We start from the raw sequence: 25,057 nt of genomic DNA on the forward strand, positions 1-25,057 counted from the left end.
TCTTTAGATGTTTTTCTTTAATAAATGTTAAAATAAAAAAAAAAAATCACATGAATATAATTATAGACCCAATAAAATAATATGACGTAGTTTTGTTTGTTTTTGCAATCTATGAAAATTATCTTAGATATAGGAAAAAGGATTTGAAAAGGTTCTGTATAAACAGGAGAAACTCTAAAGAAACAGAATGAGCTAACTGCCGGTCCTAGACTTACAAACTCTTCAAAAAAGTTAAGGCCGAAGGTACAGTAGTCTCGTCCACATATTATTGTAGTTAGTTCGTCAGAAAATGTGATATTAATTCCTTGCTCAAATCATTGTCAATTACCGATGTCTAGCAACAACAATAGTGACGATCAACCAAAAAAATATACAATATACTAAATACTAAATACTGATACAGAATCAATTTTCAGCTTAAGCCACCGCCAACAGGGAAAAAAATTAACCAAATGACAACAAAGGGTTGATAGAAACATCAAATCGATTAACTCGATAGACTATATGAGTATTGTAATATCTACACACACACTCTTACATATGTTAAAACTCTTAAAAAAATTGTAATTCCATCCAATCAAACCTAACACAACTAAACCTAACCTAATCTAACCAAATCTCTGATAACCTAGTTTTACTTCTATGCAAAAAAACAATGGCGAGCCAATTGGCTTGCAAAAAATATCAAGGCCATTTAAATTAATTGCTTTAAATGTACATTTTACATCAGCAGGGAAACAGATTTAAATTCACAACAATAATATAAAATGCTAATTCAACACCTAAAAGCCACAAACTAAATATTCCCAAAGGATGGGCGATACAAAAACGTCCGCTTGCAGGCAGACCAATAAAAAATGTATGAATACATGTATGTGTGGGTGTAGGTTGAATCTGCGGCAAATCGTAAATTTCTACTACAAACAGAGGCATTTAATGTATGCATATAGACGCCGTCGGGGCCGTTTGGCAGCGAGTGTGATATTCCCCAAACACGGGCAGGCCATATGCGGCAGATTAACTTGCTCAGCGCCCGCTAGACTAGCGGGCAACAAGCTAAAATATGCGCCCAGCGGCAAACCGCAGCAGCAGCAACTGACATGCAGGCCGACAAATGTAGACGTTACTGTTGAAATTCTATTCGGCCACAAAAAAATACAAAAGAGAGAAACCGAAAAAATTGAATTCAGTGTGGAAATTTCCTGGAAAACAAAGCCACAGCAAGTTGGTGAAGAAAAAAACAAAAAAGCCTAGTTTTTCAACACCTGACAGATGCAGGCGAGGGCGAGAGCCAGAGCTTAAGGCTAACGAACGTGATAAGTGTGTACCGTAATACATACATATGGAACTGAGAACAAAAAATTTCAAGCCAAAAGTTGTATGAAATACCACAAAAATAGCACTACATACGGCATTTATAGACCTGCACATACAATCTACATACATACATATGCAAATACAGTCACTTAAGCAAGCACTTTTCACACATTTTACTGTTTTCCAGCACACTTTTTTGCAGCTCCACCATTTATTATTATCACTCGGCCGCAGCAACAGCAACAGCCTACACTCTTTGACGCTGTTGCTGGCTTGCTGGTTTGCTGGCGTAAATTTGGAATTGCGGTCACGTGCTTATTTATTCATGCGAAATGCTGCCCCGCGCGCTGGTTATTAAAAATTAAAAATGTGTATTGGAGCCCAAAGGAGCGGCACCAAATGCCGATTGAAGAATGTGCCTGAATTTATTGATGATTGTGTGTGTGTGTGCATATTTTTGTTCATATTTTCTTTGGATTTGGTTTGGATCGGTCAAGAGCAAAACCATTGGAATTTGCAATGTGCGAAAAGTGCTCATGAAAAGGTTAAAATTTAATTTAATTCTTTTATTATAAATTTTTTTGTATTAAATGTTATTTTTTTTTGTTAGTGCGCATTATTTGGAAATATTATGGAACGTAGTCACGTTTGGGTTCAGCAAATTTTTCACAGATATAATCTTTTTATTAATCAATTGATCTTTGCTCGAGATTGTTGAAATCGTTTGCGCGGCACTTCAAAAAATTTGTAAGGCATTCTCTGTTTTTATTTATTTTTGTTTTTGTTTTTTTTTTATAAAAAAATGCAAATTTTTAAGGTGACCAGCACTCTTTAAGGAGAATACAGCTCTTTCAATTAAAGGAAATTTAAACTTTGATCAAAACTGTAAAAATTTCACAAAAATTTAATTAAATAAATTTAGAATTATTGGAATTAAATTTAAAAAATCCAAATTTAATCAGAAATTTTGTGTATGTATAATATATGTAATTAAAGCGAAGTCCAGCGAATTAAAAGACAGTCGCTGGCTAGGTCCTGTTGTCCGAATTAACGAAAACACTCCAGCTCTGAGAGTATTCGACGTAGTATCCACCGGGGGAAGCAGAGGAAGAGGAAGACCTCCACCCCGTTGGAAGGACCAAGTGGAGAAGGACCTGGCTTCGCTTGGAATATCCAATTGGCGCCACGTAGCGAAAAGAAGAAACGACTGGCGCACTGTTGTTAACTCGGCTATAATCGCGTAAGAGGTTTCTTCTTCTTCTTTATTGGCGTAGACACCGCTTACGCGATTATAGCCGAAAGGTGGTAAGGGGTGTCTACGCCAATATTATTATTATTATTATTATTATTATATTATTATTACTATTATTATAATTATTATTATAATTATTATTATTATTATTATTATTATTATTATTATTATTATTATTATTATTATTATTATTATTATTATTATTATTATTATTATTATTATTATTATTATTATTATTATTATTACTATTATTATTATTATTATTATTAATATTATTATTTACAGTTTTGCACTCAAAAAATTAGTTTGGCATAATAAATTAGCTGGATAAATTAAAATAAATAAATTATTAATGATGTTTTCGAATAAAAATTGAAAATTTAAAATTAAAAATTAAAAATAGAGAAAATGTTTTTAAATTGAAAAATGGTGTACCAAATAAAAAAATATTTTATAGACTGAAAGAAAATGGGACAAAAAATCAAAAATTTACATATTTCTAACTGAAATACTATAATTAAAAGCAATTAAATAAAGATAATTCCACAATTTCTAAACTATTTTGTTATTTTATTAAAAATAATCTTTACTCAAAATATAACCAAAGTGGTCTCACACGAAGTACGCAAACGCAAAAAAAACGTAGATTCTGAAATAATTTATTTTCTTAATCTTTGTTTATAAAAGTTTTTCTGGTTTTTAGGAATAAAAATTTTCACTTCTATTTTAATTTATTTATTGTATTAAAATTTTTTGCTTTTTTTAATCTCTTATTTGGGTTAAAAAATTTGTTTTTAGTTATTTAATTTGGTATTTTGGATTAGCAATTTGAAAATTATTTAGATTTTCGAGATTACAAAATAAATAAAAATTTAATTCAAATGTCCATTCATTTACCTTTTTAACGCATTGTCAAGATCGCAATATAATATATAGGTTATCATATACACATGTATGTACATACATACTTATGTTTGCATATTTTTAGTGATTTATTTTATTGCTTTTCTCAAAATTTGTCATATTCTCTTTGCAGTGGTATGTACATATGTGCGTACTGTTTTTTTTATATTTTAAAATTATTTAATCATTCAGTTTTATTTTTATTTTTTTTAAGTTAATTACAATTTCATTCCCAAAATTTTTAGGGTTATTTTAATAATTTAATTGGTTATGAATAACTTTTTTAATAAATTTTAGTTTAACTATTTTAATTTATTTTCATCTATTACCTATCTCCCACTGATATTCTTTCAATTTGCCTACAAATGTATTCATGATTGCAGCTGGGCACAATGGCATGAATACATATGTATGTATGTATGTACATGCACACGCACAAATTCACTACCTTGTATAGAAATATTTCACATACACAATCACAGTAAAAATACTACAAACGCTTACCAATAAATTCATGTTGTGAGGTTAGGGTGCATTGTTCGCGGAAGCACCCCCAATTGCCTGTGCCTGCATCCGCCGGATGCATGAGAAGCAGTGCACACAAGTATTTTACTACAAAACAACAACAACACACTTAATTGCACACACACCGCCTTTCTTTATTATAAAAACCTTAGTTTTTAACAAAAAAAAAATTTTGCTCACAACCGCCGCACAACTTGCATTTTCACTGCAGCGCAACTACTTTTGAACTAAACTCGCATTTAACTACACACACAAACGCACAAGGACTACAAATATAAAAAAATATACAGAAAATCACCGCACTAATCACTTTTTAAGAAATTTTTACGCAAAGCGTCACTTATGCGAGCAACTTTTATAAATTCCATATCCGCGCGAACTGATTTACAACAGCTGTTTAGCACAACCGGTAAATGTCAACGGTACAAGCTGACAAGTAGATGTCGCGTCGGTACTATTTAGTAAACAACAGCTGACTTTTATTGTTGTCTAATTGGCGATGAATAATCCATTGTCTTTAAGATAATACAGGTTTATCAAATAATCATTTTAAAAGCAATTAGAATATATTTTAAAAATATTTTATATGTATGTATAACTGGAATAAACATGTCTTGCTTTGGCTGCGGTAAGAAATATGGACTTTTCACAAAAGAGGTACTTATCAATTGCAATAAAATCAATAGAAATTTTTTGCTGCACTTCTTTCATAAATCAATTTCAGCACGGTTGTCCCAGTTGTGGCTACTCCTACTGCATTAAATGCCTGAAGCGGCCTATGCCCGTACCACGACACGGTGGTAAAGTGTTGAACGTGTGCTTAATATGTTACGATAAACTTTCCAAGTTGCAAGCGACGGAAAAGGTCATTGACGTCGAAGCATTGCCTGGCGTTTTGGTGACAAAGTCAAAGGGCAATAATAGCACTGACCCGCTTGTGGCAGCAGCTGCAGCGTTGTTGGAGTATAAAAAATTTAATTTGAACATAAATATTGAATAATAATGCATACTTTAACATCTTTTTAGAGATGATCCACCACCTGACTTGGGTGAGGTGTTGGCTCCTGTTTCAACTACTACTGCCACGACTGCTGATGCTACACATTCCAATCCAGAAAATGCGGAAATTGAAGAAAATCTGGATTCTGTAATATCAAAACGTCTAAAAGATCTAAAAACTATTGAAAATCCCTCAACGGATGAGGAGATACGCGCAAGACTCGCTATGCTAAACGGCATGCCACAAAAAGATTACTCCAAGAAAGATCTATTGCTCTCCACAGACGAGCGTACAGATCAGCAGAAGATGCAAGATCTGCTAGAACAATTTATGGGTGAAGCGCAAATCGATCGGCAAGTAGCGGACGAACGCAATGACGCGATTTCGGATATTGAGCGACGCTTGAGAGCGCTGAGAGAGCAGCCAGTAGATGGTGCGGGTGCATTACAAAAAGAGCACTCGCCAGATAACAACACACCTAGTGATAATGAAGATGATGAAACGGTCTTGAAGGCCGTTATGACAAAGGTAAAGATGCACTTGTATAATAAAATATATTGAAATTCAATATTTTTCCCATAGTATTTAGCAGAAGCACGCTTGCCCTCCGAACTCGAAACAGAGCTAGCGGCTGGTGTGCCGCCTCCGCCAGCAGGCACGCGTCCCGCCGACTTGGAAGAGCTGCCCTGGTGTAACATCTGCAACGAAGACGCAGTCTTTCGTTGTAAAGGTTGCGATGGTGAACTCTTTTGTGCGCAATGCTATCGCGAGTGCCATGACGATGATGAAGAGTATCGTGCGCATGAAAAGGTGTCCTATTCAGCGCCACCAAAATTTAAAGAAAATCACTTTTAGCATGAAACAGCTGTGCAATGTTAACGTAACTCAACCAAAAATCTTTTTATGTTTGTTTTTGTGTATTCGCACATTTTATTGGTACAGACATGTAACATATATTTATTTGTATTATTCGGTAAGCTGGTATTAAAACAATGGGGAGTAAAAAATCAAAAGCACGTATAAAACTTCTAAACGATGAATGATTTTGCTATAATTACTTTATAATAGCTTAGCATATTGCATAACTATATTTTAAAGATATGATTTGAACAGTTGTATATGCTTTGAAAACAACAAACAATTACATATATTAAACTTTAACTGTAAAATTATTGATATATTCGTTTTAATTTTCACCAAAGCAAAATCTAAGTAGTTTAACAAATTTCAATGATCGAGTTTTACCTACCCTGTAATAGGATAAAAATATATATATACATACATATATGTATGTATGTATATCAATTTCTAAGCTAATTTTTCTCTATGTAAATTTTTCTTGTAAATCTTTCAGGCTGCTAATTTACATCTATTAACATAGTTTTTAGTTGATCTATGATTTTCGCCACCTGTGACGAAACTGCAATCTCTTACAGTTAGTTGATAAGTTTGCATGGCAACACATACTTACAGTTTTAGATCGCTTTGCATTCGAATATTGTTATACAACTTGCATGTATGGTATATGATAATTTTTGCTTCGCCAGATATTGCACAAAACCTATAAACTGGCAAGTGAAGGAAGTGCGTCATTAAATGCGCAATTTCTCTAGGAATTTAGGCACTAAATGTTGCGCTGAGTAGCGATCGAATGTAAAATATTCAAAAAATGTGTCTCTTTGACGCCGAAACAATTCCGGATTGCGACACCAATTGTAGAGCATTTTAATCAGCTGATTGGAAGTGTTGTAGAGGTTTTCTTTGGGGTATATTTCCGGGTAGACGAGTTTATTCGGCGCTATCGGCATACAGCCGCAGTACGTGGCTTCAAGCCTGTCATAAAGTTAAATGAAAATTTCACTTATTTATGTATATATTTAAAAGAATTAATAGCACTTACATAGCTACACCATAGAATTCATGACCCGCCGTCGAGATTACAACATCACCAGACAACAATGTTTTTATGTACTTATCACGCGGCAAGAAACCGAAATTTATTAGCTTGGCACCCAGCTTATCTTGTAAGCCGTCGAAGGACTCTGGTGCTGCCTGATAGTTTTCGCCACATATTGTCACCTTAAAGTCCACTTGACGCTTGTTCAACTCCAAAAGTACCTCCACCAACAGCTTTGGGTTCTTATCGTGCTCCCAGCGATGTGGCCAAATCAGATGCAAACAGTCTTTATCACTCATCAGTGCGGTTAGAGATGGCTCCGCACCGCCAATCATCAGTCGTTTATTGGGGAAGGCGTGGAATTTAATAGGATAGTAGAGAACTTCACATTTTTTCTCAATTTTATCGCGTATGTGTTTCAATTTAAAATCGGGTTGGATGTTGAGAAACGGTGTAATGCTGTCCAGGAAGGATGTGCGGTTGAAATTCGAATTGAAGATTATATTGTCGGCAGAAAGGCTATGGAGGTGGGAAAAAAGAGAATTAATGCTATGAAAAAATAACTATTTTCATACACGCACCATGTTAGTATTTGGTTCAAACCATATTGACAGTCGCGCTCCTTCACTTCACGCACTGGATAGACTAATTGATTTTCGTGAAAATAAACAATCTTTTTACAACTAACCAAATCTGGACGTACACCTAAAAGCTCAGCCAAGTTCAACACTGAGCTGGTAAAAAGCACTTTGTATTCATGATCCACCGGTATGATTTGTGAGAAGTATAAGGCGCCGGTACGCGCACGCCAATGCCATTTCTTTGCGGGAAGACTAAATATTTCATAGTCACAGATGTTTAAGCCTATTAAATTATAGAAACGAATATGTAAAATGTGCAGCGGAAGTGGAAATAGTGCAACCGGCACTGTGCTATTCACTACTCACACTCGATGATTGTATCGATCAGCTGCTTGTGACTACCTCCATAAAACGGTTCTATGATTAATATCGATGGCTTTGACATGGCAGCGTACTAAAATAGTTAAATTTTTAATTAAACTTTCGCCACATAAACGTAAAATATGTTTTATTTTGAACTGATATAAAATTTGTGTGTACCTCATCTGTTTGCGGAGGAACACAAAATCACTTGTCGTGGTATGTGTGGCGTTGAGGGTTGCATAAATAAGTACTGCTAAATATTGAATTTAAGATCTTAGCAAAAAATTTAAAAAAAAACTTTTAGCTATAAACATAATTTAAAAAAATGCTGAAAAATTAATAATGACTACAATAATTTAAAATTAAGAAAGTAGTTTTATTTGACTATAATTCCCATAATAATACGGCAACAACCCTTAGGAACTCCAAATCTATTTGACATTTCTGACATTAGCTTTATCATAACCCAAAAACCTCGCTCGCTGCGAAACTTGGTGTCTTCCTGTCGAGAATTTCACAAAAACTCATAGCGTACAGTTAAATAAACAAACATATTGAACAATAACTATAAAAATGTCCACTAACAATTCAGTTATTTCGGTAACAGATGCCGACCAGTATAACACACTGATCAAGTAAGTAATGTTTGTAAGAATATTTCATAGACACTAACAAATTGCTTTGTTTTACACAAGTGCGGAGAAGACTACAGTAGTACTATTTACAGCCGATTGGGCTGAACAGTGTAAACATGTCCAGGAAGCACTGGAGGAGCTAGCCAAAATACTGAGTAACAAATTGCAGTTTGTTAGTCTGCTAGCCGAAAAATTTCCAGAGATTTCTATGAAGCACCAGGTACTTCAGATTAATATACTATATGCTATAACACTTCATAATAAACATGCGAACTATAACAAACACACTTCATTACAAATATGCGAACTTCTTAGATTGAAGCAGTTCCCACCATAATTTTCTTCACCAAAGGCACGGCCGTGGATCGTGTGGATGGTGTGAACGTAGCCGAAATTACAGCGAAGTGTAAAAAACTTGGTGGCTCTGTAGCCGGTGAATCTTTAGAGGAACGTTTGAAAGCACTGATCAATAAAGCGGATCTCATGATATTCATGAAAGGCGATCGCAATGCTCCACGCTGTGGTTTCTCCCGCCAGATAATAGAAATCGTGAATGCAACAAAGTTAGCACAATCAAATCTTTACAAATTTACAAGTGCTGATAAAATTTTATTTTTTCTAGTGTTCCCTATGAGACATTCGATATATTGAATGATGAAGAAGTTCGTCAAGGTTTGAAGACATATTCCGACTGGCCCACGTATCCGCAAGTATATGTTAAGGGTGAACTGATTGGTGGCTTGGACATTATTAAAGAGCTCAAAGCAAATAATGAATTAGAAACTGCATTGAAGGGTTAAAGTAAACAATATCATGACTCAGTTTGCATGCAAAATTTAATTTATAAATAAAATTGGCAACCGGTTTTGGTAACAGGTAAAAACGTTGTTATAACTTTAAAATTACAAATAAAATGCTGCCATCGAAAATTTTACTTGTATAAAAAGAGAGTAACGACAAATTTTATTAATAAAAGTCATATATGTATGTATGTATGAAACATATTTTGTAGTTATACATATAAAACATTATGCTTAATGAATATTGATCACTTTCAATATTTGTGTACTAATGTAATTTCAATTGTTGCTACTTTGTTCATTATTTTAATTATTCCAATACAAATTGTTAGAATATAGTGAAGGCTGTGTGGCGATTGGCAGTAATATGATCCAACCAACAAAACCAATAATGTAGCACAAAATAAGTATAATACGACGTACTATATGTTGTTGCCACAGCTCTTGGACATCAGGCAAGCCCATATGATTACAAAATGCATGCACAAGGAATGGTGCGACAAAATGACCGGTGCGCGCAAAGAGAAATGCCGAGTAGAAACCAAAGACTGTGGTGTAAGTTAGCTGAAAGCCTGACAAAAAAATATATATAATATTATTAATAAAAAAATTAAGGACTTTGGAATGTATTCATGCAACTTACAAGATATAACTAAGGCAGTTTTTAATTCCATACCCAAGCTGAGGCGTTCCCCAATATGGTGTATGTGCGCAGTGCCAAAGAATAGCGGTGTAATGAACACAGCTGTCAAGGGTGAAAAGCTCTGCAGAATTAATGGCATCATACAGGCGCGGAAGACGAATTCTTCACTGATTGGCGCCATAACATGGTTGCGTATCCAAAGTATATTTTTAAAGGAACCAATCCAAAAATCAGTATCTATAAAATAAAACAAACTTTTTAATAACAATGCCAATCTAACATATCGCATTGCTTACCCATAAATATTTTTAAAGACTCATTTTGCATCTGTACGCATAGTGGACCCAAAAATAATAGCATTGTCAGCAAGTACGGTATTGTAATGGCCAGAAAGAGTCCTTGCCATCTCAAACCCAAAATTTCAGCAAATGTGGCACGCTCCAGTAGCTCTCTTGAGGAAAATTTATATACGAAAAATGGCGCTATCAACATAACAATGATAACGCTGACAAAACGTCGCTTAACCGTTGACGGGTGATCCCGATTATGTTTGGTATTCCAAACATATAAACTGGCTACATATATGACGGAGAGTATGAGACAGCAACCGACTGATGTCACTATTGGTATATGCGGTAAAGGGAGAGGTGTATCCGCAGTCCCTTGGCTGCTATTACTTTCGAAGCTATCGTTCATGACATTCACTTAGATTTAATATTGGCCGCGTTAATTCCTGAGTTGTTTAACGGGTATTGTATTATATATAAAACTTAAATAATCACTTTTATACAGATGTCCAAAGTTTGCAAAAAAAAAACAAATACAACTAACACAGCTGTTCGTGATAAGTGCAGTTGCCATATTTTTTACTTAAATACATAAGTGCACATGCACCGTAAACCGTATTTTAAAATCACATTTATCTCTATATATCTTTAAGAAAAAAAGGTATTTTAATAACGAGATTCGATTTTTTTATTAAAAAAAAAAAAAATTCGTAGAAATTTTTCTTAAAAATATATTTATAATTAGTGCTATCAAAATACCTCTCTGCATCAGCTGTTGAGAATGAGTCTCTCTTCTCTCAGTTTTCCTAAAAATATAAACATTTGATAACAAAAACCTACTCTATCTTTTTAATAAGCGTTAATTGAAAATAAAGTTCAAAGTACTGCTGTCTACTTAACTTTTCACTAAACTTTTAAACTTAATTATTGACTATTTAGTGAGTTTTCACTAAATTATTTTAATTTCTTAACGTAAACATATTCATAGAACAAAATGCTGCCTCTTTTACGTGCTGCTGCCGGCTTCACTCCCGCCATGCGGATGCTCCAAAAGGTTAAGTTGTGCTGATAGCCACATAATCGGTGACAAGGCTTATATTTATCAACTAAAACATTTTATTGCATATTTTAGACAACTCGTCTGCAGCAAGTGCGTAATTTAAATTTGCTCGAGTGCAACAGCAAGGAACTACTACAAAAATATGGTGTCGCTATACAAGAGTTCAAAGTATTGGAAAATGCACCCAACGATGCGCAGTTAATAAACCAGTTTGGTTAGTATATAATTGTTTGTTTAGTTTAAATAAGCTTATTCGCGTGACACTTTTGTTATTTATATCTACAGATTGCCCGGAATATGTCGTGAAGGCACAGATACTGGCAGGCGGTCGCGGTAAGGGTGTTTTCGATAATGGATTTAAAGGAGGCGTACATCTCACAAAGAAGTCAGTATTATACTCTGAAATATATATATATGTATAATATTTTACATTACATATAAACGTTTTTTATTACGCACTCAGGAAGGATGAAGTTCTGTCGCTTACCAATCAAATGATTGGCCATCGACTAATCACCAAGCAAACACCAAAATCAGGAATATTGGTAAAAAAGGTAATGGTGGCACGCAGCGTAAATATCACTCGTGAAACATATCTATCAATTGTGTTGGATCGAGAACACAATGGGCCAGTACTTATTGCCTCGCCTGCTGGTGGTATGGATATCGAAGCGGTCGCCGAAAAAACACCAGAGAAAATCAAGACTGTACCTTTAGATCTAGACAAACCAATACCACAGAACACACTCATCGAAATCGCGAAATTCCTCGAGTTCAAAGGACAATGCGTAGAACGCGCTGCTAAAGAAATACAAAAACTTTTCGACCTCTTTAAAGCCGTCGATGCCACACAAATTGAAATTAATCCCTTAGCTGAAACGGATACCAACGAAGTAATCGCCGTTGATGCTAAGTTAAATTTTGATGACAACGCCGAGTATCGGCAAAAAGATATTTTTGCTATGCACACTGCCGAAGAAGACACAGATCCGCGTGAAGTGGAAGCAGCCAAAAATAATCTCAATTATGTAGCTATGGATGGCAATATTGGTTGTCTGGTGAATGGCGCTGGTCTCGCCATGGCCACAATGGATATAATTAAGTTGAATGGCGGTGAGCCAGCGAATTTCCTCGATGTGGGCGGTGGCGTTAAGGAGAGTCAAGTGTTGAAAGCCTTCCAAATAGTCACATCTGATACCAAAGTCAAAGCTATACTTGTGAATGTATTTGGTGGTATTGTGAATTGTGCCACCATTGCTAATGGTGTTGTTGCTGCTTCCAAAACGCTTGATCTGAAAGTACCGCTCATTGTGCGCTTGGAAGGCACAAATGTGGATGAGGCCAGAAAAATACTAAAAGATTCTGGACTGGCTATACAAACAGCGGTGGATTTGGATGACGCAGCGCATAAAGCTGTGGCGGCATTACATTAAAGTTCCTAGGAGCAGCTCGCTTAACTTTGGTTGACTGTAAATTTCACATTTTAATACAACATTTCTAAAGTCTTGCAATTAATTTCACAGACAGGCATTTCTCCACCAACAACAACAAAGTCGAATGGTCAGAGTTTGTTTTCATTATATCTAAAATGTTTGTGGTAGTTTTCAAATTAAATGTTACTAGGAAATTGTTAATAAATAGCGATACAAAAATTAAAGTTTATGTTGTGAAAGTGATTAAGAGGAAATTTGACGAATAAAAATATTTTTCATATCGGAAATATTAATATTTTTTAATACCGTGCTAAAATGCGTTGGTTATACGTTATAATTCAAAAATTATCTAGAACAAAATTTCCCCCAATACCGCGTGAGCTTTAATATTCGGAGAGCTGAAAGCGCTTCTTCTTCGAAAAGCGTCCTTTTCTACAATTTGCCTTTATAGCGGAAAATTTGCTTAGCCTGACATCTATCGCCCTTTTTCGTACTGTTAATGCAACCGCCTGTTAAAAGTTCCCTGCTATATAAGGACATTTCTCAATTGGAGAATTTTGTTTGAAGGTAATTTTTATTATTACGGGAACATGTCCTTTTGCCAATTTGTATTATAACCAATTTTTATACAATTTTTCCGAAATGAAATTTTATAGGGTGCATTATTCAAAAGCTCATATCCTGAGCTTTTATATATTTATATCGAATACAAGCTTTTCGTATGATGCTTTACATACATATGTACCTATTTATATACATAAAACATCAATATATTTTGGTTGAAATATTTCATTTTAATGGCAGAAACTCTTAAAATCCTTAAGTGGGAATGAGCTGGATTCCCGTTATTCTCCAGCTCCTGTGCGAATGCAAAATTCTTTAGGCAACGCAGGGGACCTACTGAACTATTTACTCTCTATAAGATTTGTCTTTCTGTTGTTGTTGTAGCGGCAGAAATCTGCTGAATGACAGTCTTTGTCTGGATAAAAATCCGGATCTGTTTCGATTACTTAGGCCCGACTGGAAACGGTAGATTGAGATTTGTCTTGCCTCAATCAGTGGTACTCTTATTGCAGAGATCCAATACTCAACCGAGCGTTTAGGCTAAATATCTTATCGGTGGCAAGTTGTTAAAAATATATGGAGAAAGGTAAGTCAGAAATATACAAGCACTTTAGCTTTAGTAAGATTGAGGTTGAAACATCTCGGCAGTCATACTTTAGGTGAAAATGGAGAGATAGCCATAACTGTTATCAACCGCTTCAAGAAATTTTGTGGTCGATATACGAGGATTTTATCATCTTTATAGAGGTAGTCGTCCTAGGTCCTCCAAGTTTGATCTCTGCTGCCAAACGAAACGACTTTTAAACCTAACATAACTTGTTGCAATGGAAACTATTGACTTTTTTATAAGAGTTAATGTGATAGAAGTGAAGTTTCTTAAAAACTCTGTGAAAAAATGTGTTAATCTGGATAGGATGCAGTTTCGGTTAAGTGTTGGGCTTAAGTCAAGAAAGTTTAAGTTCTAAAGTTTTTCACATCTTTTCACCAGTTCATCAGAGTTCATGCAATTTCTATACAAAATTATATGGATACCTTACCATTGAGCTGTCCATAGATTTGGACTCTTTCTCATAAAACTGAAAAAACAACCAAAAATAAATTCCTTTTTGATTACCTTATTGATAAAAACATGGAATCCAAAATAAGTTCTATTGGAACTTTCAATTGTAATATTCAATGAATTCGGAGTCCGTGAATTTAAAACTTTTAACTTTCGATAAGACAAATCGAAATTAGAACTACCATAATTCTTTAGTACTTTTAAAAACTTTTTGGTACTTCAGCTGCCAATCTATCAGCTTTCTACTCATTATAGTTGTTCCAACTCTAAAGGCGAGTAATGTATTTTCAGTTTTTTCGAACGCAGTTGGTCCGATTTTGATAGGATGTCAACTACTGCAAGTCTGAGTGAATCGTACTCGCTACTGGTCTTTCTGCGCTTACTTCCGCTGACAATCAAATGGTACATCCACGGCTCGAAAGTGGCGGAATTAATTGGCGCAAGAGTCGCAGGACCACGCACCAAACACTATACCTATGGGTACTTTTCCGAGCATATTCCAGGCAGAGGTCTTTGCTATAAGTCGGTGCGTATTTCCAATGGAACTATATGAGTATGAACGTATCTGCGTATATTCAACGACAGTCAAGCGGCACTAAAAGCGATCTCTCATACGTGAACAAATCGGTATTGATGCATGAGTTCAGAGAACGGCTGAATAGTCTATTGGAACCAATCAAGTGCACCTCAACTGGGTGTCCGGTAACAAAGGTTTAGCCGGGAATGAACTGGCTGATGAGCTTGTCCGCTCCGCAGCATCCACCAACATGGTAGGACCCGAATCTTTCATTGCGGTTGGTTCCAATACCATAGAGAAGCTGCTCCGCAAGGATGAAGGAGTGGGTAGAAGTGGGTATTGGGAGCAACTCCAAGGTATGCGCCATGCCAAGTTGCCTTCAACACTGGCGACAAGTACCCTGTAAGCTCAACAAACACTTATATAACGTGGGCACAGCTTCTTGTGCAAATTGCTGGTTCTGCGACAGGGAACCAGAACACCTGATAACACATCGCCTCAATAACACCTCGAAGTATATTGGAATTTATCAATATGCTGGGACTAAGTAAGTCGTTGTGACTCAGGAGAAGGCAGAATAGAACTTAGGTTGCAGTGCATTCGTCATTTATTTATCTAAATAAATCTACTTAAATATACGGAAAATTCCCTTTCCATATTACGCTTGTTTCTATTTCAGACTTTCATAAATACTTGTCTCTACCAACAAAGTTTACAAATCTTCATTGAAACGATATGATAACAACACCCCTAACCTTTATCAACCCCTCCAACTAAAATTTTCAAGCACCACCCGTATTCAGCAAATTCCTGCAGTTCTCTCTCACACTCTTTTTTTCTCAAATTGCGCTCTCATCATGCGGCAAGGGCGTCTGTTAGACGTGCTTTTACAGTTTGTTTACAGTTTGTCGAAACATTTGGTCGAAAATGTTGTTAATGGCGGAAAACCGTTGTTTACAAAAAAATAAAATATAAATAAAAAGTCTTTAAAAATTTTGAAAAATTTAAAATTTTGAAAAACATAAAATTTTAAATATTGAAAATTATTTAAAAAAATTAATTTATATTACATTATGTTATTTATGTACATACATATATATTTGAAAGTTTATAAATTTTTTTTAAATATTGAAATTTTTTTCAAAAAAATCCAAAAAAATGTAAATGTTTTCGAAAATCAATTTATATTGGTTGCATGTGTTAATCGCTTTTAAAATTTTTGTCTGCATGTAACATATGCAAATTTTAGCATAACTCTGTTTAGACACTGTTAACCATCATGGTCAACTGTTGGCACATTCATGTTTGCATGCACATGTGTACATATACAATTTGCCCTCTTTGAATCTCATCTTTCCATTCAATCACTTTGCCAACTGCCTCGTTGCCTTTTGGTCTTTTGCTCCCGATTTGATGACGTTTGTGCGTTTTACTGTTATGACTGTTGCAGCCAATGTTGTGCTGCACCTACACCCGCACACATAAATACGCATACATTCACAGACCTGCAGTTGTTATTGTAGTTTTTGCCCAATGTCACAAAGAAATCCTTTTGTGCTTTTTTCGCATGAACTTTCTCAGCTCCCCGCTGCTCCACCGCTCGCTGCTGTGTTGGTTTGTTATGATTTTTAATGCGTGAATTCGCAGAAAGCAACTTAAATATTTGTATATACATATGTATGAATGTATATAAATATACTATAAGTATGTGTCTGCAGGTATTCACTTTCTGTTGTTGGCACCTGTTATGTGTTCATTGTTGCTGTTGCTCCGGAAGCGCTGCGTAGTTACACCTATCCGCTTACATTTATGTGTTTGTCTATTTGTTCATGTGTATATACATATATAGATACATATGTATTTATTCGTATACTCGCAGTATTTATGTAGTTCGTCAAGGTCACTGTGGTTGCAGCATGCGTAAAAACGGTAAACGCGACCAACGAAATAGTAACAAAAGCAATTTAAGTTAAAGGGTTACCAATTAGGTTATGGCAAGTTTGAAATGGTAGAAAAGAAGCGTGGTGAGTAAACAGTGAGGTGAGTTTGGAAGATCTATTAGTCGATCCTCGAATGGTAAAAAGGAAGCGTGTGGTGAGTAAGCTGTGTGGTAAGTAAACTGTGTGGTGAGTAAGCTTTGAGGTAAGTTTGGAAGCTTTATTGGTTGGTCTTGCTTGTCATGGCGGTCCTGGCATATTTTTCTGATACTTCTTGATGAGAAAACAAAAAAAAATCACTTTTGGCGCCGTCCTGTTGGAACCACATATTGTCCAAATCGATATCATCCAATTCGGGCCAAAAATATTCGGTTATCATTGAGTGGTAGCGATTCCCATTCACAGTAAAGTGCTGGTCTTGATCATCACGGAAGAAGTACGGCCCAATGACGCCGTCGTCTCATAAACCGCACCAAACCGTAATTTTTCGGGATGCAATGGTGACTCATGGAGTAGGTGTGGATTGCTGCCTGACCAATAACGCATATTTTGCTTATTGACAAAGCCTTTCAGCCAGAAATGAGCCTCATCGCTGAAGATGATTTTTCGATGAAAATCCGGATCATTTTCAAGTTGTTGCTCAGCCAATTCACGAACATACGACGATTCTGGTGATCAAGCGGCTTCAGTTCTTGCGTCAATTTGATCTGGTAAGGATGTAAACCAAGATCTCTTCGCAAAAACGACGTCACAGAGATGCCTAACACTTGAGAACGACATGTGAGAGACTGATTTGCGTCTTCCTCAATTGATGCGCTGGCGGCAGCAATATTCTCGACACTACGGGCACTTCTTTGCCTCGCTGGCTCGGGAACATTTTAGACTGTGCCTGTGAATTCAATTTTTTCCACTAGACGTTCAATTGTTGATCTGACAGGACGATTATGACGACCATAAATTGGACATAACGCTCATAAAGTTGAGGCCTCCGACTCCGAATTTCGGTAGTAAATTTTAATAATTTCGACTCGTTGTTGGATCGTATATTTTTCCATGATGAAATGGCAAACCTTACTGAAGAGAAATGTCAAAAGAGCGGGAAAAAATAAATTTGCTGTCCCTATCGGTCTATTTTTTGTAGCGTCTCTATGGAAAAGCCTTGTACAAATATTTTAATTGGCACTTTCAACAAATATTTGTTAACCAAAAGTCACTTTCATACAAAGTGTGTCACCCCATACGAGTATATGCAGATGTGTTGCAATGACATTTTGCTGCGAGCTTTTTGCAATATATTCATATATGAATGGATGTATGTGTGTGAGTACCATTTCCTTGTGGTTATTGTTGAACCAGCATTTACCACTAATTTAATTGTTGTTTTGTTGGTTTTTCCGTTTGCTTTTGTTTGTTTTGTCCTCACTTTACGTAAATGCAAAATGCAAATACTGTATTAACACCTTTCGCCAGAAGCGCACTTCGCGATGTTACACGACATTGCATTAGAACTTCACGTAAGCAAATAGCAAAATCTAAGCACGTGTATATGTGTGTGTGATTGTGTTTGTGTGGTGGCTGAAACCTCGGTTCGCACTGCAAACAGCAACGTGGGAAAATCACAGGTGTTGCAGTTCTTCTGGTGTTAGTGGATGGATGGATGATGGTGGATGGTATAATTGAAGCGATGGAGGAAAACGATTTTTAGAAAAATTAAAGAGATTATCTTATTATATAATAAAAATAGACACAATTATGTAAATAAATTCTGTCTCTAAAGTTTAACAGAAACATTTGCAACGCCTTGACTTTTTCTACTGCATGCAATGTTTGTTCGTTACTCATACGCCCAGCTCGACCAAGCATGTCAAAACAAGAAAAAATGTAAACATGCACCGAAGCTGTAATTCCCTTCACGGGTGCTAATATAAAGTGGTGGAAATTGGAGCTTCGGGTAGACGACACTTCAACAAGGACCACAGAAGTTCGACAACTAACGGCTGGGTGCTGCATAAGGAAGGACTCACAATCTTCTTCTTTATTGGCGTAGACGCGACTTATGGGGTTACAGCCGAGCTTGCAACAGAGGGCTAGTCGTTCTTCCTCTTCGTTGTTTGACGGCAATTCGAGATTCCAAATGTAGACAGGTCCTTCTTCACCTGGTCTTTCGCACGGGGTGAACACCTTGCTCTTCCTCTGCTTCCCAAAACACCCAATGAAAAGAAGGACTCACAATCTGCAAGTTCAAAATAAGGAAAGTCAATGGGTCTTCATGGAAAGCCGGAAATATTCCCCATAGGGTACTTAAAGGATAAGAACTGGACTGTGGCTGGACTTTGAGCGGTCAGAACACCCTTAAGCTGCTCCTAAACGGTATCGTACCTCTCGGAGTGCCTGAGGCAGACTGTGCAACCTTTTAGAGCCTTCTGAATCAAATCTTTAAAATCTCATAGGCCGGATGGCATCATAACAGCGCATCTACTACGAACTGTCACATTTGCGTGCAATTGGTTGGTACCCATCTATGCGAACTGCTTAACGTACTTAGTTTGCGAAATATTCCTGGGGTTTGGAGACAGGTTAGCGTACCGAAGGCCGGTAAAATAGCGCATGGGTCGGCCAAGAATTTTAGACCCATCAATATTTCATCGTTCTTATTGAAGTCATTACGAAAACTGTTTGATCAAATCGAATGGTGTATGAGGAACAAAGAGTTTGCAGTAGGGACGTTACTCGATAATTAGGGTCCATTCAACAATGTATAGCTTCAGACACCACGGAATATAGTAAGTAGGGGTACCCCTTAAGGGAGTCACTTCTTTCAATACCGGTTATAAACTGACTCATGACTTGTGCTTTCCATCAACTCTAAGTTTAGCCTTCCTGACCACTGCTGAGCCTTTAAGTGGAGGTAAGGTAACAGCCTTATTTTTGCTGACTCTGTGCTCATTACTAGTGAAGAAGTTTCTAGACTCCTTATCAAGTTACTTTAGGATTAGACTGGTTTTGATGTCTGGCCTCAGCGATATTGCAGGACACTCAATAACTGCTGAATGTGAAGCTGAGTTGGCTTCATGAGATTTGCTACTGGACCGCTCACCAGTCTCAGACCAATTACCAAGCGTTGGTCAACTACCACCAGTTATGCAGTCGCAAGGTCCTTCGGACCCGTGGTAAATAGGAGGAGGTCTAGGAGTTCTAACTGGACACTGTTCCATCGGGTTTAAGGCATTAGCTGTTTGAAAGAAGATGAGATAGCAACATCTCAACATTTTCTCCTCGAATGTTTTGCTTTTGCCAGAACAAGCCAAAAATTGTGATGGGTTTAGGTGCTAGCCGATATCTAATATCCAACTACCGGAGTTTTTCATTTGGCTTCACAAAGGTCTAAGTGTGATCTCTCCGCCACGCCGAGGGATCAGTCATCTAACCAAAGTATGAAAACCTGACAACCCTAACTGCATGACCTTTTACATTTTTCCTTTGCATCTCAGACATTTTTATTTTATCGATTTCGAAAGTCGTACATTCAGTAAATTTTCATTGAAATTCACTATAAACTCTTTCTAAGTTAAGAAGGAAGTCCTAACAATTGTTAAACAGCGAAAGATTTTGTAATGACGTGATAAAGTATGATTTATTTCAACTGAAACAGATACCAAAGCCGAAGCAGTAAGAAAGATGAGTTGTCAGGCAAGTCGAAGATTTTCAAAACATACACATTATTCAATCGGTGGAATAGTGAAAAATGAGTATATAGCTGCCCTATAAACTGTGCGAGCAAACTCGAGTTGTGATATCGAATGACATGGATTATTGTCCAAAACAACAATACAATCTCCGAAGAAAATTGTCCAGATCGCACCACTACAGCAAATAGTTGCGATACAAACCAATACAAAGTCAAGTTCTTGTGAGGAAAACTTGAGCCAATAAATGGTATTATAGCTTCGTGCGGTCGAATTTAATATTTTTTCTTGTTTATTAATAATTTACTGCTAATTTTTGGATAAACGATTCAGCCTTCAAAAATACTTTTTTCTAGGACTTAAATAGATTTTACATAAAGCCAAGAAGAGAGAAATCCGGTTCCATTTTTCCTACTCTCAGAATAATTTGATAATGTCAGGTCTGGGGAAGCCTTAAACTTAAATTATTTGCTGAATTTGAGCATATCATTTAATAACTAAGCTTTTTGGACGAGGTCCAGGAGTTGTTGAATTATAAAATAACAAGATGAAATCAATTATTTCAGAGGTCGCTTGGCTCCTACGTCACAGTTGTCGGTCACAAATTCGAAGTCGTCGGTAATTTCGTCTATCTTGGAACCAGCATTAACACAAACGGCTCGAAATCCAACGTAGAATATCTCTTGCTAAAAGGTTCTACTTTGGACTGAGTAGGTAATTGAAAAGTAAAGTCCTCTCTCGACGAACAAAGACCAAAGGAGGAGGACTCGCCTTAAAATTCTTACGGGTAATACTTCCCAACGAATCAATCTCCCTTCTTCTTTGGAAGAAAAGTGTGTTACGAATATTTTGTTGAGTCAAACATAATTTTCATATGACTATATGGCTCAAGTATGTATAGGTATGTTTTCTGCTTTTTTGTCTTTAAAACTTATATATTTTTTCATATCTATGCAGAAGGGCAAATACAAAACCCGCATGTTTTTTGACCTCCTAACATAGATAGTAAATCTATATTGAAGGTCTATAAATGTCAACGCAGTACAGTCTTAAGCAAATGTTATATACATATGTATACATATACATACATATGTATATTTTTAAATAACTAATCACTCGCTAAATAATATACAAATAATCGTTCATTTGTCTTATCATGCCTACCGATGCATTTTAATTGAGATCTGCTGGAATAAGTTCAAAAGCCTAAGAAAACGCAATATTTCCGCAAGCAGAATTAAAAACTTTAAAAATTATTATTATAAAGTAATTTTCCAAATTAACTTCCTCAGCGCTTCAATTACGCCTTCAATTTCGGAATTTTCGTTCAAAAATACACAAAACAACTGTTCAAATGAAAATTGGGTCAATATTTGGTTAAAACGCGCACGCTACGCTCTGCCCCCTAAGAAGCGCAGAAAGCTCGCAGTGAAGCTTCAGTAGAAGTTCTAACAGTCGCTTAAACCGAAGGTAAGGCTTTTGTGTATAAACTCTAATTGTGCCGTCATGCGAAAGCTGACAAAAAGGCCAACGTCGCACGGTACTTTCCGCTATACGGCAAAACCCTAGCACAGACCCAAAATGTGCCAGTTGAAGCCGAAAAGGCGAGGTGTCACTGTCGATCAGCGAAAAGCGAAAGTGTCGAAAATCGAACTTTGAAAATTATACTTTTTGAAATATATACTCGTAAATATATAAGTTAAGAAGCATATATAAACAGTGAAATGGATACGAAGTATGTGAACTTCTGTCGTTGGTTCGTCATTTTGGTGTTGTTGCAGACATTTATGCCACCGGGGGCAGAGAGCAAGCCTTTGCCTGGAAAGAAAGCAAATATGGGTAGGTTCAAGTAGCAAATCTTAATTATTTCTAATGCTAGGTGATACTTAATCACATTGTATTACGATTAACGGTTCACACGAAGCTGAAAATCACGTGCTGCTCAAAGTGAGGTTAGGTCGTATTAAAAGGTTTTTCTTCTTCGCACATTTTTGCGGACATTTTGAAATTTTCATCAACAGTTGTATGGGGAAATAGTTGCCTCACTCTAGAGTTGCCACATAATTTAATTTTTACTTTAATTTATTTATTATTTTTTTTAATTATATGTTTTTTTTCAATTCCATTAGCGCTCAGCGCCTTGGCTGGCATGACCGCAGGCCATTTGATAGGACGTGCCGTCGCCGCTCGTCGTGAGAAAAAGGAAAAACTAGATATGAGCGAACACTTGCCACCAAATTGTAGAAGAGAGGTTAGAACTGAACGGGATAAGGAAGACTGGAACAAATTCATTGAAACCAAATACATTGTATGCGATCCGCTTCCAAATCAACCGCAACAGCCACAACAACAACAAATTGTAAGTACCCAAATAGGTTCGTCTCAACAACAACAAGCGTTGTACCCTAATTTATATGTGCCGCAGCAGCAACCGCAACAACAGCAACATCAGTATATGCAACAACAACATTTGCAACATCAACAACAGCAGCAGCCGCAACAACCACCATCGCCACAACAACACCAACAACAGTATCTTCAACAACCCCAACAACAGCAGCAACCACATCAACAACAACAACCACAACCACAGTATCTGCAGCAGCAACAACCTCAATCCCAACAATCGCAGCAGTCCCAACATACTCAGTGGCATCCCTCTCCAATTGCTTCTCAAGAGCAAACGCAGCAATCAGCTGGACAAGTTCAGCCTCAACCATCTTACTACATGCCCATATATCCAAAACTGCCTGTGGCTGGGTACCCGCAACCCGCCAGCCAAGCACAATTCCCCCAAATATATCCAAGTGCACAACAACAAAACAACCAGACCGTCGCCCAGCAACCACATCTCGTTCCATGTGCAAATCATTCAGGTCAGCAGCAACCTGAAAAGACTGTACCTCAAGCCGTAGAAATCCCAGCCACACCAACGGCTTCACCGCCACCAGTTCCTCAGACAACAGCGCGGTCAAAACCATTTCTCGCGTTTATTAAAAAGGTACAGGAAAGTGTGGCGAAGCGAAAAGATGAGCAAGCAGCACAACAAACCCCTATTAGTATTAAAGACTCCTACTTACGGATACAACAGGCAGTTAATCAGCCGAATCCACCAGCGGAAGAGCAACATAAGTCACCACAAAATAATTCCGAACAAGTTGCAAACGCTGCTGCGGCACAAGCTGAAGTAAATCGCTAATTTTTGTACATCACTCTTATGAATATTATTTCTAATCTTATTGTAGCAAATTGTCCAGCCATCGGCGGTAGTACCCGCTCAGCCAGCCGCGCCAGCTGTTCAACCGGCTGTTGTTCCGCAGCCAAGTCAGGAGCAGCCCGCAGGCTACCAACAACCCGCATTGAATGGTCCGCCAATCGGATTTGTCCAACCTCCTCAGCAAGCCGGTCAACCGTCAGCACAAGCTCCACAAACAGTCCAATCCCCACAACCGGTTCCACCAGTTCAGACAGTACAAATGCCACAAGGTGGCCAAACAGGCCCACAACCAATGCAACCAGTTCAAGTGGTTCAACAGGCTCAACCTGCCCAACCGGCTCAAGGCCCTTCACAAGTATTTGTTATGTCGAAGAAAACGGGTTACTTCAAAAAGAACTCTGCCGACAAGTTACTGCAAACCAATCTCGTCCTGATGATGATGATGGCTTTCCTACTCATTTGGTTCCAGTAGATCCTTTTTTTTTGTGTGCCACTTTAACTTTCAATGTGCTTACAAAATGACGTTCGAAAGATTTACTTTAAGCTCGTTAAATATATAAATAACTTTATTAATAAAAGAGATATTCGAATGGCGTAATAAATAATATACAATTTCAGAGTCGAACCCAAAAGTTTTTAGTAAAAATGTTTCTTTTGCCTTTACAGTCGGAGTACAAGGTGGTTTCCAAAGTAAACAGGACTTTAAAAAAAGAGAACAAATGGTTTTTTCGGCAAAATCAAATTATTTTATTCAAAATAGTCTCCTTCTGCTTCAATGTAGCTTTTAGCACGGTCCAAAAGCATGTCGACCGAGTGTTTTAGCTCCTTGGCCGGTGTGGCCGCCAGTATGCCGGTGCAAGCCTTTTGAATGGCTTCCATGTTGATCGTCATTTATGTCCTCACGACCACTTTGAAAACGTTGAAACCAATCGTGCACTCTGCTACGGGATAGGCAATCATCGCCATAAACTTGTTTCATCAATTGAAACGTTTCGGTAAAAGTTTTACCAACTTTAAAAAACAAAATTTAATGTTGCCTCTTTGTTCGAAGCTCATTTTCGCACCGATAACACAAACATACTGATACTTAAAACGCAATAACTTCACTTCCAATCCATGAAATGTCATAAAATGTCACTGGACAATCGATAAAGATAGCAGATTCTAATACACCAGTCGACATATATATAAATGGCGCCACCAGGGAGCGCTAGATTCAAAAAGTCCTGTTTACTTTGGAATCTTGTAGTACGTTTTTTCATTATTCTTCCTGTAGTTAAAGCTTAGACTTGGCACTCCTGTCTAAAGAACGGTCCACGCATGATTTGAATGGGTATAAGGGGACGGTCAGATTAGCCTCACCTACCGGTGAAGCTATTA

At 36.9% G+C, this 25,057-nt stretch overlaps 6 protein-coding genes across 6 annotated transcripts; 4 read left to right on the forward strand and 2 right to left on the reverse strand.

The window, feature by feature from the left end:
- The first annotated feature begins 4,469 nt into the window (after positions 1–4,469).
- Positions 4,470–6,169, forward strand: LOC126758528 (abscission/NoCut checkpoint regulator). Its single transcript, XM_050472825.1, has 4 exons — positions 4,470–4,654; positions 4,722–4,960; positions 5,024–5,525; positions 5,580–6,169. Exons 1-4 carry the CDS (start codon positions 4,607–4,609, stop codon positions 5,850–5,852), a joined length of 1,062 nt encoding a protein of 353 aa, XP_050328782.1. The 5' UTR covers positions 4,470–4,606; the 3' UTR covers positions 5,853–6,169.
- Positions 5,896–8,028, reverse strand: LOC126758527 (glycosyltransferase-like domain-containing protein 1-like). Its single transcript, XM_050472824.1, has 4 exons — positions 7,842–8,028; positions 7,476–7,758; positions 6,898–7,413; positions 5,896–6,830 (listed from the first exon to the last, which is right to left on the reverse strand). Exons 1-4 carry the CDS (start codon positions 7,918–7,920, stop codon positions 6,590–6,592), a joined length of 1,119 nt encoding a protein of 372 aa, XP_050328781.1. The 5' UTR covers positions 7,921–8,028; the 3' UTR covers positions 5,896–6,589.
- A 262-nt stretch (positions 8,029–8,290) lies between these two features.
- Positions 8,291–9,356, forward strand: LOC126758428 (glutaredoxin 3). The gene is made up of 4 exons (XM_050472689.1): positions 8,291–8,473; positions 8,534–8,693; positions 8,789–9,036; positions 9,096–9,356. The coding sequence occupies exons 1-4, from the start codon at positions 8,412–8,414 to the stop codon at positions 9,271–9,273; spliced, it is 648 nt and encodes a 215-aa protein (XP_050328646.1). The 5' UTR covers positions 8,291–8,411; the 3' UTR covers positions 9,274–9,356.
- A 46-nt stretch (positions 9,357–9,402) lies between these two features.
- On the reverse strand, positions 9,403–10,800 carry LOC126758427 (CAAX prenyl protease 2). Its single transcript, XM_050472688.1, has 3 exons — positions 10,213–10,800; positions 9,917–10,153; positions 9,403–9,845 (listed from the first exon to the last, which is right to left on the reverse strand). The coding sequence occupies exons 1-3, from the start codon at positions 10,610–10,612 to the stop codon at positions 9,580–9,582; spliced, it is 903 nt and encodes a 300-aa protein (XP_050328645.1). The 5' UTR covers positions 10,613–10,800; the 3' UTR covers positions 9,403–9,579.
- Positions 10,801–11,030: 230 nt separating this feature from the next.
- On the forward strand, positions 11,031–12,983 carry LOC126758426 (succinate--CoA ligase [GDP-forming] subunit beta, mitochondrial). Its single transcript, XM_050472687.1, has 4 exons — positions 11,031–11,257; positions 11,336–11,477; positions 11,549–11,648; positions 11,727–12,983. Exons 1-4 carry the CDS (start codon positions 11,198–11,200, stop codon positions 12,694–12,696), a joined length of 1,272 nt encoding a protein of 423 aa, XP_050328644.1. The 5' UTR covers positions 11,031–11,197; the 3' UTR covers positions 12,697–12,983.
- Positions 12,984–22,184: 9,201 nt separating this feature from the next.
- On the forward strand, positions 22,185–24,157 carry LOC126760052 (cell division protein ZipA-like). The gene is made up of 3 exons (XM_050475398.1): positions 22,185–22,299; positions 22,590–22,819; positions 23,706–24,157. The coding sequence occupies exons 1-3, from the start codon at positions 22,185–22,187 to the stop codon at positions 24,147–24,149; spliced, it is 789 nt and encodes a 262-aa protein (XP_050331355.1). The 3' UTR covers positions 24,150–24,157.
- Positions 24,158–25,057: the final 900 nt, after the last annotated feature.

This window comes from Bactrocera neohumeralis, chromosome 5 (assembly GCF_024586455.1).
Source record: "Bactrocera neohumeralis isolate Rockhampton chromosome 5, APGP_CSIRO_Bneo_wtdbg2-racon-allhic-juicebox.fasta_v2, whole genome shotgun sequence".
NCBI classification, from domain to species: Eukaryota; Metazoa; Arthropoda; class Insecta; order Diptera; family Tephritidae; genus Bactrocera; species Bactrocera neohumeralis.

Bases quoted from the DNA above. Each gene is read 5' to 3' on its own strand.
- LOC126758428 (XM_050472689.1), top strand. From the start codon at position 8,412: ATGTCCACTAACAATTCAGTTATTTCGGTAACAGATGCCGACCAGTAT. The intron at 8,474-8,533 runs GTAAGTAATGTT...GTTTTACACAAG, and splicing joins CAGTATAACACACTGATCAA to TGCGGAGAAGACTACAGTAG. The intron at 8,694-8,788 runs GTACTTCAGATT...CGAACTTCTTAG, and splicing joins AGATTTCTATGAAGCACCAG to ATTGAAGCAGTTCCCACCAT.
- LOC126758527 (XM_050472824.1), bottom strand. From the start codon at position 7,920: ATGTCAAAGCCATCGATATTAATCATAGAACCGTTTTATGGAGGTAGT. The intron at 7,759-7,841 runs GTGAGTAGTGAA...ATAATTTAATAG, and splicing joins GATCGATACAATCATCGAGT to GCTTAAACATCTGTGACTAT. The intron at 7,414-7,475 runs GTGCGTGTATGA...CCACCTCCATAG, and splicing joins TTGAACCAAATACTAACATG to CCTTTCTGCCGACAATATAA.
- LOC126760052 (XM_050475398.1), top strand. From the start codon at position 22,185: ATGGATACGAAGTATGTGAACTTCTGTCGTTGGTTCGTCATTTTGGTG. The intron at 22,300-22,589 runs GTAGGTTCAAGT...CAATTCCATTAG, and splicing joins TGGAAAGAAAGCAAATATGG to CGCTCAGCGCCTTGGCTGGC. The intron at 22,820-23,705 runs GTAAGTACCCAA...ATCTTATTGTAG, and splicing joins AGCCACAACAACAACAAATT to CAAATTGTCCAGCCATCGGC.
- LOC126758427 (XM_050472688.1), bottom strand. From the start codon at position 10,612: ATGAACGATAGCTTCGAAAGTAATAGCAGCCAAGGGACTGCGGATACA. The intron at 10,154-10,212 runs GTAAGCAATGCG...TTTATTTTATAG, and splicing joins GTCTTTAAAAATATTTATGG to ATACTGATTTTTGGATTGGT. The intron at 9,846-9,916 runs GTAAGTTGCATG...TTTTTTTGTCAG, and splicing joins AACTGCCTTAGTTATATCTT to GCTTTCAGCTAACTTACACC.
- LOC126758426 (XM_050472687.1), top strand. From the start codon at position 11,198: ATGCTGCCTCTTTTACGTGCTGCTGCCGGCTTCACTCCCGCCATGCGG. The intron at 11,478-11,548 runs GTTAGTATATAA...TTATATCTACAG, and splicing joins GCAGTTAATAAACCAGTTTG to ATTGCCCGGAATATGTCGTG. The intron at 11,649-11,726 runs GTCAGTATTATA...TTACGCACTCAG, and splicing joins GGCGTACATCTCACAAAGAA to GAAGGATGAAGTTCTGTCGC.
- LOC126758528 (XM_050472825.1), top strand. From the start codon at position 4,607: ATGTCTTGCTTTGGCTGCGGTAAGAAATATGGACTTTTCACAAAAGAG. The intron at 4,655-4,721 runs GTACTTATCAAT...AATCAATTTCAG, and splicing joins ATGGACTTTTCACAAAAGAG to CACGGTTGTCCCAGTTGTGG. The intron at 4,961-5,023 runs GTATAAAAAATT...ACATCTTTTTAG, and splicing joins GCAGCTGCAGCGTTGTTGGA to AGATGATCCACCACCTGACT.